Consider the following 12,633-nt stretch of genomic DNA (forward strand, 5'->3'; position numbering starts at 1 on the left):
TTCTATTTTGTTAGATTTTAAAATTCAAATTCAATTATTAAAATTATTTTGATAAACTCAAGTTGTTACTTTTTTAGTTGCATTGCTACCAAATGAATATTTTTTTTTATTTCAAAACATCATACTAATCATTTAATAAAAAATAATAAAACTATCCATTGAACTTAAAATTTAAAATATGAATAATAAAATAATTAAATAACTAAAAATAAAATAAATATTCGAAGTTTATAAAAATTAGATGGACATATTGCATATTTTAACATTATTTTTATCGCTTAGCTTTTTCAAGAACCCATGAATAGGAGTGAGCAAAATCTGATTCGATTAGAAAAACTTAATAAAAAATTTAAATTTTGAATTAAATAGTTCGAGTTATTCAAATAAACACGAATAAAGCAATCAAAATTTTTTATTTAACTCAAATATGAATTACACAATTCAAAGTTATCTAAAAATCTGAATAAGAAAAGGCAAAACTATATTATTTTGATAAATGTTTACCATTTCTAAAATTAAAAATTAACCATTAAATTAAAAGATAAAACTACATTGTTTTAATAAATGTTTACGCATCAATCTTACTTATATATTTAAACAATAAAATTTGTTAACTCGACTTGATTTAAAATTTTTTTACTCAATTCAGAAAATTTTCATATTGAATTTAGTTAAGAATTGTTGATTTAAAATTAAAAAAAAAAAGCTATCATTTTTATCCACCAGATCAAATATTAATCATTTACCAAAAAAATAACTCTAGTGATTATGTTGAAATCAAACACTAATTTTCAGTCACAGAAAACCACAATCCTTTTTTGCATTATTTCCCAATTTTTAGTTCTTAAACTATCAAGAATACTTTTTTTTTTATTGTGATTATGTTGAGACTTCAGATTTCCTATAAATTTTTCTTATTTTCAAAAGTCTACTACTTCAGTGTAAATCAGGGATTTTTTCTTTGATCGCAGGGTGTTCGCTGAAATGCTTGACCCAAGCATGCAGGCGTGGGAAGCTATCGGCTTTGATAAACTTATATCCCACCACCTCTTCCATAAGCGCCAACATATGAATAACCATTCCAAAAACGAGGTCAGCCTCGCCAATTCCATTAAAAAGAGCAGCAGCGGCTGGCCTAAGCTAAGCTACCAAGCAAAAGAGGAAGAAGAAGAAGAGATGGTTTCAGTGTCAGGCATCTGTGCCAAAAGGGTAGCGGTGAGTGCAAGGCATCACATTCTAGGAAGGTTGGCTTCCATATTGGCCAAGGAGTTATTGAATGGCCAAAAATTAGTGGTGGTGAGATGTGAAGAGATTTGCATGTCGGGTGGATTAGTTGTATGAACACTAAGCCTTCTGCTAAGATCTCCAGCGTACCATTCGTGGATGTGTTTTTCTTTTCGAGGTTTATTCAAGTGTGTTTTTGAAGTTCCTTGAAGTTCTTTATTTGCTGATGTGAATGAAAATGATGGAAATTTCTGGGTTTTTTACGCTTGGTAATTTGGGAAGTGTTTATCATGATTTTTTTTTCCCAAGGATTTTTAACTATTTATTTGAAGTTATATTCTGTGGTTTGGGTATTGGAATATATTGTGAAGAACCAAAGGAATCTGTGAGTTTTGTTATGTTTGATATCAAAATGAATGATTGGTAGGGTTTGGTATTGATTTATTATTATTATTAGAGATCTGTGAGATTGTTATGCTTGGTTATTGGGAAAATGTAGTGAAGAAATGAATGAGAGTGGTATGAGTGTGCTTGAGGTGCTATTGTTGCTGGATTTAGTGAAAACCATGCATTAGCTGAGAAGGTTATGAATCTTATGGTGCAAAGGCAATGTTTTGGCTTCAGGATATATGAAGTAAAGTTTATAACTCACCTTCACTTTTACTTTCCTTATGGTAATTGATATATGCTTTGATTGCAAGATGATTCCTCACAAGATCAAGCGTGGAGCAGCTGCTCTTGCTCGCTTGAAGGCTTATGAGAGGATTCCAGCGACAGCTCCTGATGCTCTCAAGTGAGCTTTTGAGTAGTCGGTTTCTTTTGCGGAATTTAGAATTTGGTTTGCTTACTTGCTTCAATGGCTAATTAGTCATGTTTCAAATGTTTTCTTTATTCTTTCAATTTTTTTAAATTAGAGTTTTGAGGTTTCAGAAAGGACACAAATTGGTTGAGAAAATAGCATTATCCTGGAGTAAATATGACATAAAACATTGAATGGTTTTGGTTGAAGTAAAACCACCAAATTGTTGTCTAGTGTTTCTAGTTCATGTTTTGATTGAATCCTTCAGTTGGTTAGGTTGATGGTCCTCCTGAGAAGAAAGCCGAGCCAGAGCCCTCATCCGAGATTTTGACTAACCCAGCAAGAGTAGTTCCTGCTCAGGAGAAGTTCATCAAGTTTCTAGAAGACAGCCAATATGCACCCGTGAAGTTGGCGCCATCTGGTTTTGTTCTTAGAGACCTGCACCCTAATGAACCGGAGGCACTGTCCCTAACCAAAGCGCTTGCATCTGTGGCTTCTCCAGCAAGTGGATCAGCAGCAGGTCAACAGAATTCCCCATCAGCTATGGCCATCGATGATGAACCTCAGCCCCCTCAACCTTTTGAGTTCACATCCTGATGTTGCCCGGGTTTCGGGTCGGTGATAGTTTTTCGAGACAAACGGTGTTTTGTGCATGGGATGAGAGATGTTCCCTACTTTACATGTGTTATATTGATTACCCTTTTGTGCATGGCTTTGCATTTCAATTGATGCTGCTCCCATTGTTTTCACTTTTCTTTTTATTTCTAGGGAAGAAATTGTTATATAAATAATCATCCATTATTCTCATTTTAATTTAAGCTGAAAATTGCAATATTTATTTCGAATATTATAATGTCTAGAACTACCGATAATCCTATTATATTTACAAGTTAATTTGATATCCTCTTACTTTGACTTTTTCTGATGATTCTGAGCCTTCTCAACATTACTGCGATCTCTGCGAGAAAGAAAGAGAGCCAAATCGTTGGTTTTACTATTGTGCTGATTGTGATAACTCTCTTCATCTCAATTGTGCTGTTGGGGATCTCCCATATGTGAAGCTTGGGAGCAAAATGAACAATTATAGCCATAAACATCCATTCACTGTTGTGAAAACCATCTGGAATTGCCCTCCATGTAAGGTATGTGGTGAGGTTTGCAATGGACAGGCCTTAGAATGTAAAGAATCTGAATGCAATTTTACCGTCCATTGGGATTGCCGTAGGGATCTCCGGTGAATCATTTGAATGATATTCCACTCAAGCTTAAGAAACAGAGAAGGCACAATATGAGAGATGTGTTGTGTTGTGTGGAAGGGTGTAGCAGATTTGGTAAAAATGGGTGATGGCCTTAGTTGTTGTATTCTGCATTATGTTATGTTTATGATAGTTGTTTGAGCAGTAGAAGATTGTGTTAGATGAAACATGATTTGTTCACTTTTCTATTTGATTCTTATCCTTTCAACTTTTATGTAAAATTAGTGATGAGATTGAAGAATTGGTTTCTAGTTTGTGATAAGAAAATATTTTTATCTGAACCATGAAAATACTAAAATAATGAACATAATGTTGAATTTCGGAATTTAAACAGAAAATCATTCCGCCATTCATAAAAATTGTGAGTGAATGTTAAGACCATGAAATGTATAAATGGTTTCTCAATTTTATTTATCTAAAAATCTTAAATTTAGCATTTGAAGATCGAATTTGGTATATCTTATTATTTTTGAAAAGTGGAAATTAATGAGGTTTGTGACATAAATCAATCAAGATTTTGTGACCTTAAATCAACCAGCCATAAAAGAAAAGTGTACATATGTTTTAGCTTTACAATTTAGGTTCATTTTATTTCACTTAATCCGTAATTATTTGTACTCCATATTCAAAATAATATTATTATGCCTAAATTCTAGAAAATAATTTTTTTCTGTATTTTAGATCTTATTCTATTTGTTTTTTGAATTTTCCATCAGATTTTATTGTAATTTCATTTCAAAGATAAATCACTTTTCACAACTTAGAAAAGAATAAAGTCAATTTAGGCGAAAAGTCCTTTTTTTTTCATTGCCCACAAAATATTAAGAAAAACCCCTTTCTTTTATTTTGCTTTTTAACTTTTATTTTTATCAAATTATCCAGAATTAGGTGAAAAAGTTAACGAGCCGTTAATTTTGATGATGGGAATGATTAACGTTTATGTGACATTCATGACAATACATGTGTGTCACGTCAGTAAAAATTAATTATTTTATAAAATTAAAAAGATATTAAATATTAAAACTTAATGTTTGACTTTTTTTAATTACTATTTTTAAAATTTAAAATTCTTAAATAATTTAATATGAAGCTCCCAATTTTAAAATATTAATAAATTAAAGTAAACTCTTTTTCCATTAATAAAAAATATTTTCTTCCTTATTCTTTTTTAAAAAATCCTAAATGAACTCTAAATGGTACTTCAATCTCTCGAACCCACATTCGGATCATCTGAAGATTCTAAATATAGCATGTTGCGCTTACAAGTAGAGAAACGAACTTTTAACTCAAATGAGAAAATATTATTTATATTGAATTGATGAATAAATTCATATAGTTCTAGCCTTTTATAGGTCTTATAATAGCTCAAAGCTAAAAATAACAAAACTAAATATAAGAAAATTTGAAATTTTTATTTAAGTTCTCTCAAAATTTTTAAAAATTCTCACTAATTTTTTCAAAATTTTTAAAAGTTTTAAAAATTCTTATTAATCCCAAAAATATTTTTTAATGTTAAAATCCACTGTTGAATCCAAATAACAAAAATACAAAAATTCAAGTATTGTGTAATTTATCTCCTCCAAAATTGTAATGATAAACAGAATGATAATGGCATGTTCAACCCCTATACTTTATTAAAATATCTAATATGGTATCTTCGCTTTTAAATTTTTTTTTGATACTTAAACTTTAGAATTTTTTTAGGATTTAAATAATATAATTTTTGTTATAATTTTATAAGATACATAGATTATTTTTATATTACATTTTTTTAGAATTTATAATATAATTTTTTTGCTACAACGATATCAAATAATCATATGTGTTTATACTTATGATGTAATTTTTATAACTTGTAAAATATAAATTTTTAAAAAAAATTAGATTTTGGTGTAATTATATACGTAATTATTCTAATTCTCACCGTCCCCTAAAAATTGGAAAGTATAAGTGGGGTGCTCCGATTACAACCAATTCAGTGGGATCCATAAATTATAATGCTTATAAAAACATGACATTCTTAGGTAATTACAAGTAATTACACCTAAATCTAATTATCAGATGACTTTCCAAGCACTATCTCGGTAAAAATTAGTGATTGTTCAAAAAAGTTACTTGAAAGCTTTGCTTCTTTTTTTAAAACTAAAGGTGTTCATGAGTTGGGTGACCCAGCCCGAAGACTTGCTTGAAAAGTGAGAGAATTTAGGCAAAAATATTAGCTCGAAATATATTTGGACAAAAATTAAGGCTTGTTTAGGTAAAAAAATGAGTCAAACCTCGAGTAAGGTTTTTTTTTTACCTGGACCCAGCTCGAATTTGCACAAAAAAAAAACATTTTCATGTTGTTTTTCACTGTTTTGCTGTCATTTCACTATTATGTTGTTATTATTTGGATATTGTATAACTCTTATTTTATTGTCAATTTTTCTACTATTTTAGAGACATTTGCTTGTTAAGTTGCATCTATCTTAGTTTTATTTAATTTTGGATTTCCAAAACAAAAATAAATTTACCGGACCTACATCATGCTCGACAAAATTAAAATCGACCCGTTGAATTGCTTTAGTCAGTTTGACCCGACTATTGCACACCCTTAGGGCACGTTTGGTTCGCTGTATTGGAATAGAGGCGTAATGGCAAATCAATTGTTTGGTTGAATGTAATAGAATAGAGGCGTAATAGTAATCTTGTGTTTGGTTGAATAGAATAGAGGTGTAATAGCATAATGGAAAAAACTAAAATGATTAGAATACCCTCAGCATAAATTTGTTTAGGTAAATGATTATTGTTATTGTTATTAAATTTTAATAAGATTATTAATATAAATAATAAATAATTTAATCATATTTTAACATAATTATTATTAAATATAATTTAATAAAAATATATAATTTAATAAAATTCTTAATATTAAATATTCTTATATGAATTTAATAAAATCATAATATATAATACTATAAAATATAATTTAAAATAATTATTATTAAATATAATTTAATAAAAATATATAATTTAATAAAATTCTTAATATTTAAATATTCTTAAATGAATTTACTAAAATCATAATATATAATACTATAAAATATAATTTATAATAATTATTATTAAATATAATTTAATAAAATATACAATTTAATAAAATTCTTAATATTAAATATTCTTAAATGAATACTTTTAAATAATCATATTTCTCTGTAATTTTCCCTTGTATACTTTTAAATAATCATACTTTTAAATAAAATTCTTAATATTAAATATATAATTTTCCCTTGTATACTTTTAAATAATCATATTTCTCTGTTATTTTATATTTGGTCGATTTCTTGTCCCATGATCATCTATTTGCATTTCATGAAATGGTATAATCTACAGAGGATAGTTGCTTCTTCTCATTTCCCTTTCTGTTCGTTGATAGTTACTTAAAAAAGGTGCGGAGATTTATTGTGGCGTTTATGAACTTCTCTAGAACTTCATCTTGCATCTTTGAGCTGCTTAGAGCTAGAGCAATGTGTGATATTGATTATATCTCCTGGCATTGGAATTACAAGTAATTTTAGTACATTGTTACGGTGCCTTAAATGGAAGCCATTATTGAAATGATGAGTAAAATGTGGTTAGTACAACAATTATAAATGAAAATTTGGATTTGCATTTCTTCTTTAACAAATGACCATGCATCTTATGTGAATTTCTGGACTGACCCACAACATAGAAAGCCATACATTATTGTTTACAAGAGAGCTTGAAATATTATTAAAAAGTTGGAAACAGGTCAACAATTCAAGAGATTAAGAATGTTCAAAACAATTATTAACAACACTGCATTTAATAAATAAACATATCATGGTTAATCCCCTTCAAAGAATTAGGGATCACTTTCAGAACCCTGTTTTCCCCTAGCAACATATGCAAACTCACAAGCTCCAGACAACAAGGGACTGGAGATGTTTACCGTTAGCATACTACACGTGTGATTGCAAATTTATGAACATTCAACTACAACAGTCCAGAACCTACCAAAATTTCTAAGCAAATACCTCAGAATCGATTTGCTGAATATTGGGAAAAATTTGTTTCAGGGTAGCATTGTAGTTAGGAGACTGCGCCTGCAATAAAACAGTACAGTTGATCACATATGAGAAAGGTTAGGAGAGAAGAATGACTACTAGGCCAGTATAGAAGATTGAGAAATGTCAAACGATAATCACCAATTGTGCAAATAACTCTATAGCTAAAATGAATGCAATATGCCAAGGGAAGGATGATGATATAGACTTAACTGAACTCAGCCCAGGAAGGTAGAAAACTACTTTAGATGGATGCCACTACTTTGGTGATCATATATTTAATCACCTACAGCTAGATTCAGATCATCCATAATTTCAACTATCAAACCATCACATTATGCGCAGATGAAAGTGACACAACTTAATACTAGCTTGAGAAGTTGATTCATTCATTATTTGCAAATTACTCAGAAGTGGTTCAATAGTTTAGTTTATATATAGATACGAGTCTCCACAGCATAAACAAGAATAATACCTAAAGTTGAAATGCAAATCTTAGCCCAAACTCTTGGCCAACAGATCAAGAAAAAATTTAACAAAAAGGTACCTGCTTTATTAGGCAAACAAAGACGAGAAAAACACATTGCAATGTTGGAATTGAAAAGAGAAATGAAACAAACATTGAGATTTCAAAACATCTTGCATCAGGTGGAAACATCTTGCATCAGAACCGAAATGCTCCATCATCTTCCTAGATCAGTGTTGCAAGAGCTTTTAACTGTCAAATGTCTACTCCTTTGAACCTATGAGATTTAGAGCTCTAGGTAATGAGAAAGGAAAGAACAGGCCAATTCAAGAACGTGCAGGCCCCTGAATGCATATCCAACTTATAAACAAAACAGAAACAATCATCATAACATCATCTTTTCCTAAAACTGTTTTTCTCCCCAAACCAATCGTAAAATTCCAAGGCTAACTGAGGTGAGTTCTGAAACTCGCCAACAACACGACTCACCAATGCATTTGTAAGACTTGGGAACACTTGATCCAAGAATTTCCATCTTCTATGCTTTAAATTAACACAAATCGCTCTGAATACAATGTCTTCACTATTTGGGCAAGAGAATTGCTTACCTAAATGCAATCCTCGGTTGAAAAAGCAACTTCTTTTGGACAAAAAAGAGCAAAAAACCATAGAAATATCGATACCCAATTCATCAAAAGCATCACTTCTTTCTGTAAAAAAGATTAAAACAGAAAAAGAAAAACCCAAATCACTATAGCAACATAAAATCTGCTTAAATTACAAGAGAGGGGGAAAGAAGAGAAAGTTGCAGTCTAAAAATGAAACACGGCAAAGAAAGAGATGAACTAAGCTTACAACAATGCTACTAGCTTCTAAGCAGCTCCAACGGAGTGTGTCTTGAAGAACAACTGCCGACGAACTTAGGTGTAAAGAAAGAAAAATAGAACAGAGAAATCAACAGGCAAGAATGCAAATAAAGGGGAAATAATAATAGGCAAAATATGGGGATTTTACCTGACAAATGAAATCGATTCTCAGAGAAGACGATGAGTGTCTAGACACGAATGAAAAGGGCACTAACAAGGCAGTGATTCGAATCTGCTTACATGCAGAAAAAACAAAAGACAGTAAGAAGGTTGACAGAGAGTTAGAAACCTACCTTTCAGTTGCAGTAACTCGGAAATCGGCAGAAACTGGCAAATCGACAGAAAAGAAAAGAAGAGAAACAAAGGGAGCAAAACGGCAGAAAAGAAAAGAAAATAAACAGAGGGCAGAAAAAGAAAAGAAAAGAAATGGAGGGAGCAAATCGGCAGAGGCTAGAAGGAACAGAAGAGAAACAAAGGGGAAGCCTATGGGAGGGTAAAACAGAGAGGGAAAACTGAAGCGGCGCCTAATCTGGGCAAAAGGGACGGATTACAAATCGGTGGATTTCACCGATTAGGTCAGTAATGTATTACAATGGTATTAGCAATACCATGAACCAAACATAGGAATAAGGGGGGATTAGGTAGGGCCACCTAGCCAATACACCCAACCAAACATGGTGTTAGTTTTGCTCCCTGAATGTATGTGTACTTGTTAACTCGGGACCGCTATCATTGGAATGAAACGTGGAGAGCAAGCAACGAAATTTTCCCAAGAAAAGTGTCCTCTCCTACTTCCTTCTTCCTCATACTTTCTTCTGATGTTTCTTTCTTCTTTCTTTCTTTATTTGTTTAATTATATCTATATCTATGCTTAGAATTTTGAAAATTGGGCAAAGGATCAATATATTCCTTTCTTTATGAAGACCAAAACCAACACCCAAGAAAAGAATCTTCTAACCATGAGGCCTGGACTAATTTGATGAAGCAATTTTATTTTTGTTCTTCTTCTTCTAAATAATTTCACAGTATCTGAGAGTTGGAAAGAAAGATAGATGGAAATTCAACATTTCAGCCATCACCATCCTTTGGTCTTCATCCAAGCTCACAGTGTTGCAAGCAAAGCAGCTCTTTGCCTTGGGTGTGAGAAACCTGTAGAGGGCTGGAGCTATGGCTGCAATCAATGTGAGTTTTATCTTCACAAGGGATGTGCTGAGTTAGAGTTAGCCCCCAAGATTCAGCATCCCTTCCACCCCTTCCACCCTCACTCTTCTGCCAAAATCACCTTATTCTGGGGGCATAACCGCGTGCAGTTTTTGTGGTAAGAATTTTGAGGGATTTGTTTATAATTGTTTTGATTGTGAGTTCGATCTGCACATCAATTGTGCTTTGCTTCAATCATCCATTGCTACAAATTTTCCTCATTCTTTGCACCACCATCCTTTACACTTCATTCAAAACCATAACGAGGAAGTTGAGCGCGATTGCTCCGGATGTCAGAAACCATTATCTGGTCCGATCTACCATTGTTTTGATTGTTCTTATCCTACATTCTTTACTCTTCATAAGGAATGCGTTGAACTACCCCTAGAAATTAATCACCCCTGTGACCGTAAGCATCCCCTTACTCTTTTGCCTCAGCGACCAGCACATCCCGAGAAATGTAGTTGCTATTTGTGCAAAATCCAATGGAGCGGGTTTGTTTATTCCTGCTCGCTTTGCAACTTTGAGCTTTCAGTTGATTATATTTTTTCACCACCAACAATCACCAATGCAAGCCATGAACACCCGTGGATGCTTATATCCAAAAAAATGTCATTTATTTGTGATTTTTGTGGCATTGTCGGAGATCACTCTCCCTATCTTTGTGCTACATGCAACCTTGTTGTCCACAAGAATTGCATTTCATTGCCACGCAACATCAGGATAACACGACATTATCACGTGATTTGTTTTTCATATTCTTTTCAACAAAATCAAGTTGAAGATTGTATGTGCAGAATTTGTTTCACGGAAGTTGATACAAGTTATGGTAGGTATTGTTGTTCTGCTTCTGGTTGTGATTATATTGCTCATGCACATTGTGCAACCAATAAATCAATTTGGGATGGAACAATTATCAAGGAAGGCTATGATGAGAGGCATGGACCTTCGAATTTGATCACTGATGTTATTGAACAAATAAGTATTGAAGAGATTATGGTAGCAAGTAAGATCAAACATTCCTACCATCATCATAATTTAAGACTTACTTTTAGTGGCGAGATCAAAGATGATAGCCAGTGTGATGGGTGCATGAGGCCTATATCAAATCCTTTTTATAGTTGTGAACAATGCAAGTTTTTTCTCCACAAAGATTGCGCTGAATTGCGTAAAGAAATGCCACACCCATTTCACAAGCATTTGCTTACCCTCTCAAACTCACACGATGAGTATGGTTATTCAGTATGCGGTGCTTGCGGTCGTCTGTATCAAGGATTTAGCTACAGATGCTACAAAGGAGATTGCTGCTTCGAATTTGACATTCAATGTATGTTATTGTCGGACACCTTGAAGCACCCAAGTCATAAGCATCCACTCTTTCTTGTCCACAACAACAAGGGAACGAGTTGCAGTGCTTGTTTCAGAAAACTACACTCAAGGGATGTTGCATATAGATGCATGAAGCGCTGTGATTTCAGTTTAGATGTAGGTTGTGCAACACTACCACTCACTGCTTGGTACAAGTATGACAGGCATCCTCTTACTTTGACTTTTTCTGATGATTCTGAGCCTTCTCAACTTTACTGCGATCTCTGCGAAGAAAAAAGAAAGCCAAATCGTTGGTTTTACTATTGTGCTGATTGTGATGACTCTCTTCATCTCAATTGTGCTGTTGGGGGTCTCCCATATATGAAGATTGGGAACAGAATCAAAGGTACAGGTCATCGACATCCACTCACTGTTGTGAAAAACATCTGGAATTGCCCTCCATGTAAGGTATGTGGTGAGGTTTGCAATGGACAGGCCCTAGAATGTAAAGAATCTGAATGCAATTTTACCGTCCATCGGTATTGCGAATGGGATCTCCAGTGGATCATTTGAATGATATTCCACTCAAGTTTAAGAAACAGAGAAGGCACAATATGCGAGGTGTGTTGTGTTGTGTGGAAGGGTGTAGCAGATTTGGTAAAAATGGGTGATGGCCTTAGTTGTTGTATTCTGCATTATGTTATGTTTATGATAGTTGTTTGAGCAGTAGAAGATTGTGTTAGATGAAACATGATTTGTAACCACACAACTGTATCTTTCACTTTTCTATTTGATTCTTATCCTTTCAACTTTTATCTAAAATTAGTGATGAGAAGAAAATATTTTTATTATCTTTCTATTCCTCCATTCATAAAAATTGTGAGTGAATGTTAAGACCATGAAATGTATAAATAATTTCTCAATTTTATTTATCTAAAAATCTTAAATTTAGCATTTGAAGATCGAATTTGGTATATCTTGTTATTTTTAAAAAGTAGAAATGTATGAGGTTTGTGACATAAATCAATCAAGATTTTGTAACCTTAAATCAACCTGCCATAAAAAAAAGTGTACATATGTTTTAGCTTTACAATGTAGGTTCATTTTATTTCACTTAATCAGTAAGCATTTATACTTCATATTCAAAATAATATTATTATGCCTAAATTCTAGAAAATAATTTTTTATTTATTTTAGATCTTATCCTAAATTTTTTGAATTTTCCACCAGATTTTATTGTAATTTCATTTCAAAGATAAATCAACACTTTTCACAACTTAGAAAAGAATAAAGTCAATTTAGGCAAAAAAATCCTTTTTTTTTCTTTGCCCTCAAAATATTAAGAAAAACCCCCTTTCTTGAAAAGAAAGAGAAACCTGTAGAGGGCTGGAGCTATGCCTGCAATCAATGTCGGTTTTTTCTTCACAAGGGATGTGCTGAGTTAGAG

General features: G+C 32.4%; 1 protein-coding gene and 1 long non-coding RNA gene across 3 annotated transcripts; both read left to right on the forward strand.

Annotated features, from left to right (window-relative positions):
* Positions 1–616: 616 nt before the first annotated feature.
* Positions 617–2,868, forward strand: LOC107927635 (uncharacterized). 2 transcript variants are annotated; one of them, XR_001692488.2, is made up of 2 exons: positions 617–2,017; positions 2,292–2,868. It is a non-coding gene; the product is annotated as an uncharacterized lncRNA (long non-coding RNA). The 2 variants fall into 2 exon arrangements; XR_005910055.1 differs by having other exon boundaries at positions 702–2,232.
* A 6,331-nt stretch (positions 2,869–9,199) lies between these two features.
* Positions 9,200–12,037, forward strand: LOC107927740 (uncharacterized). The gene has a single exon (XM_016858843.2). The coding sequence runs from the start codon at positions 10,470–10,472 to the stop codon at positions 11,757–11,759; it is 1,290 nt and encodes a 429-aa protein (XP_016714332.1). The 5' UTR covers positions 9,200–10,469; the 3' UTR covers positions 11,760–12,037.
* Positions 12,038–12,633: the final 596 nt, after the last annotated feature.

This window comes from Gossypium hirsutum, chromosome D02, assembly GCF_007990345.1.
Source record: "Gossypium hirsutum isolate 1008001.06 chromosome D02, Gossypium_hirsutum_v2.1, whole genome shotgun sequence".
Taxonomy (NCBI): domain Eukaryota; kingdom Viridiplantae; phylum Streptophyta; class Magnoliopsida; order Malvales; family Malvaceae; genus Gossypium; species Gossypium hirsutum.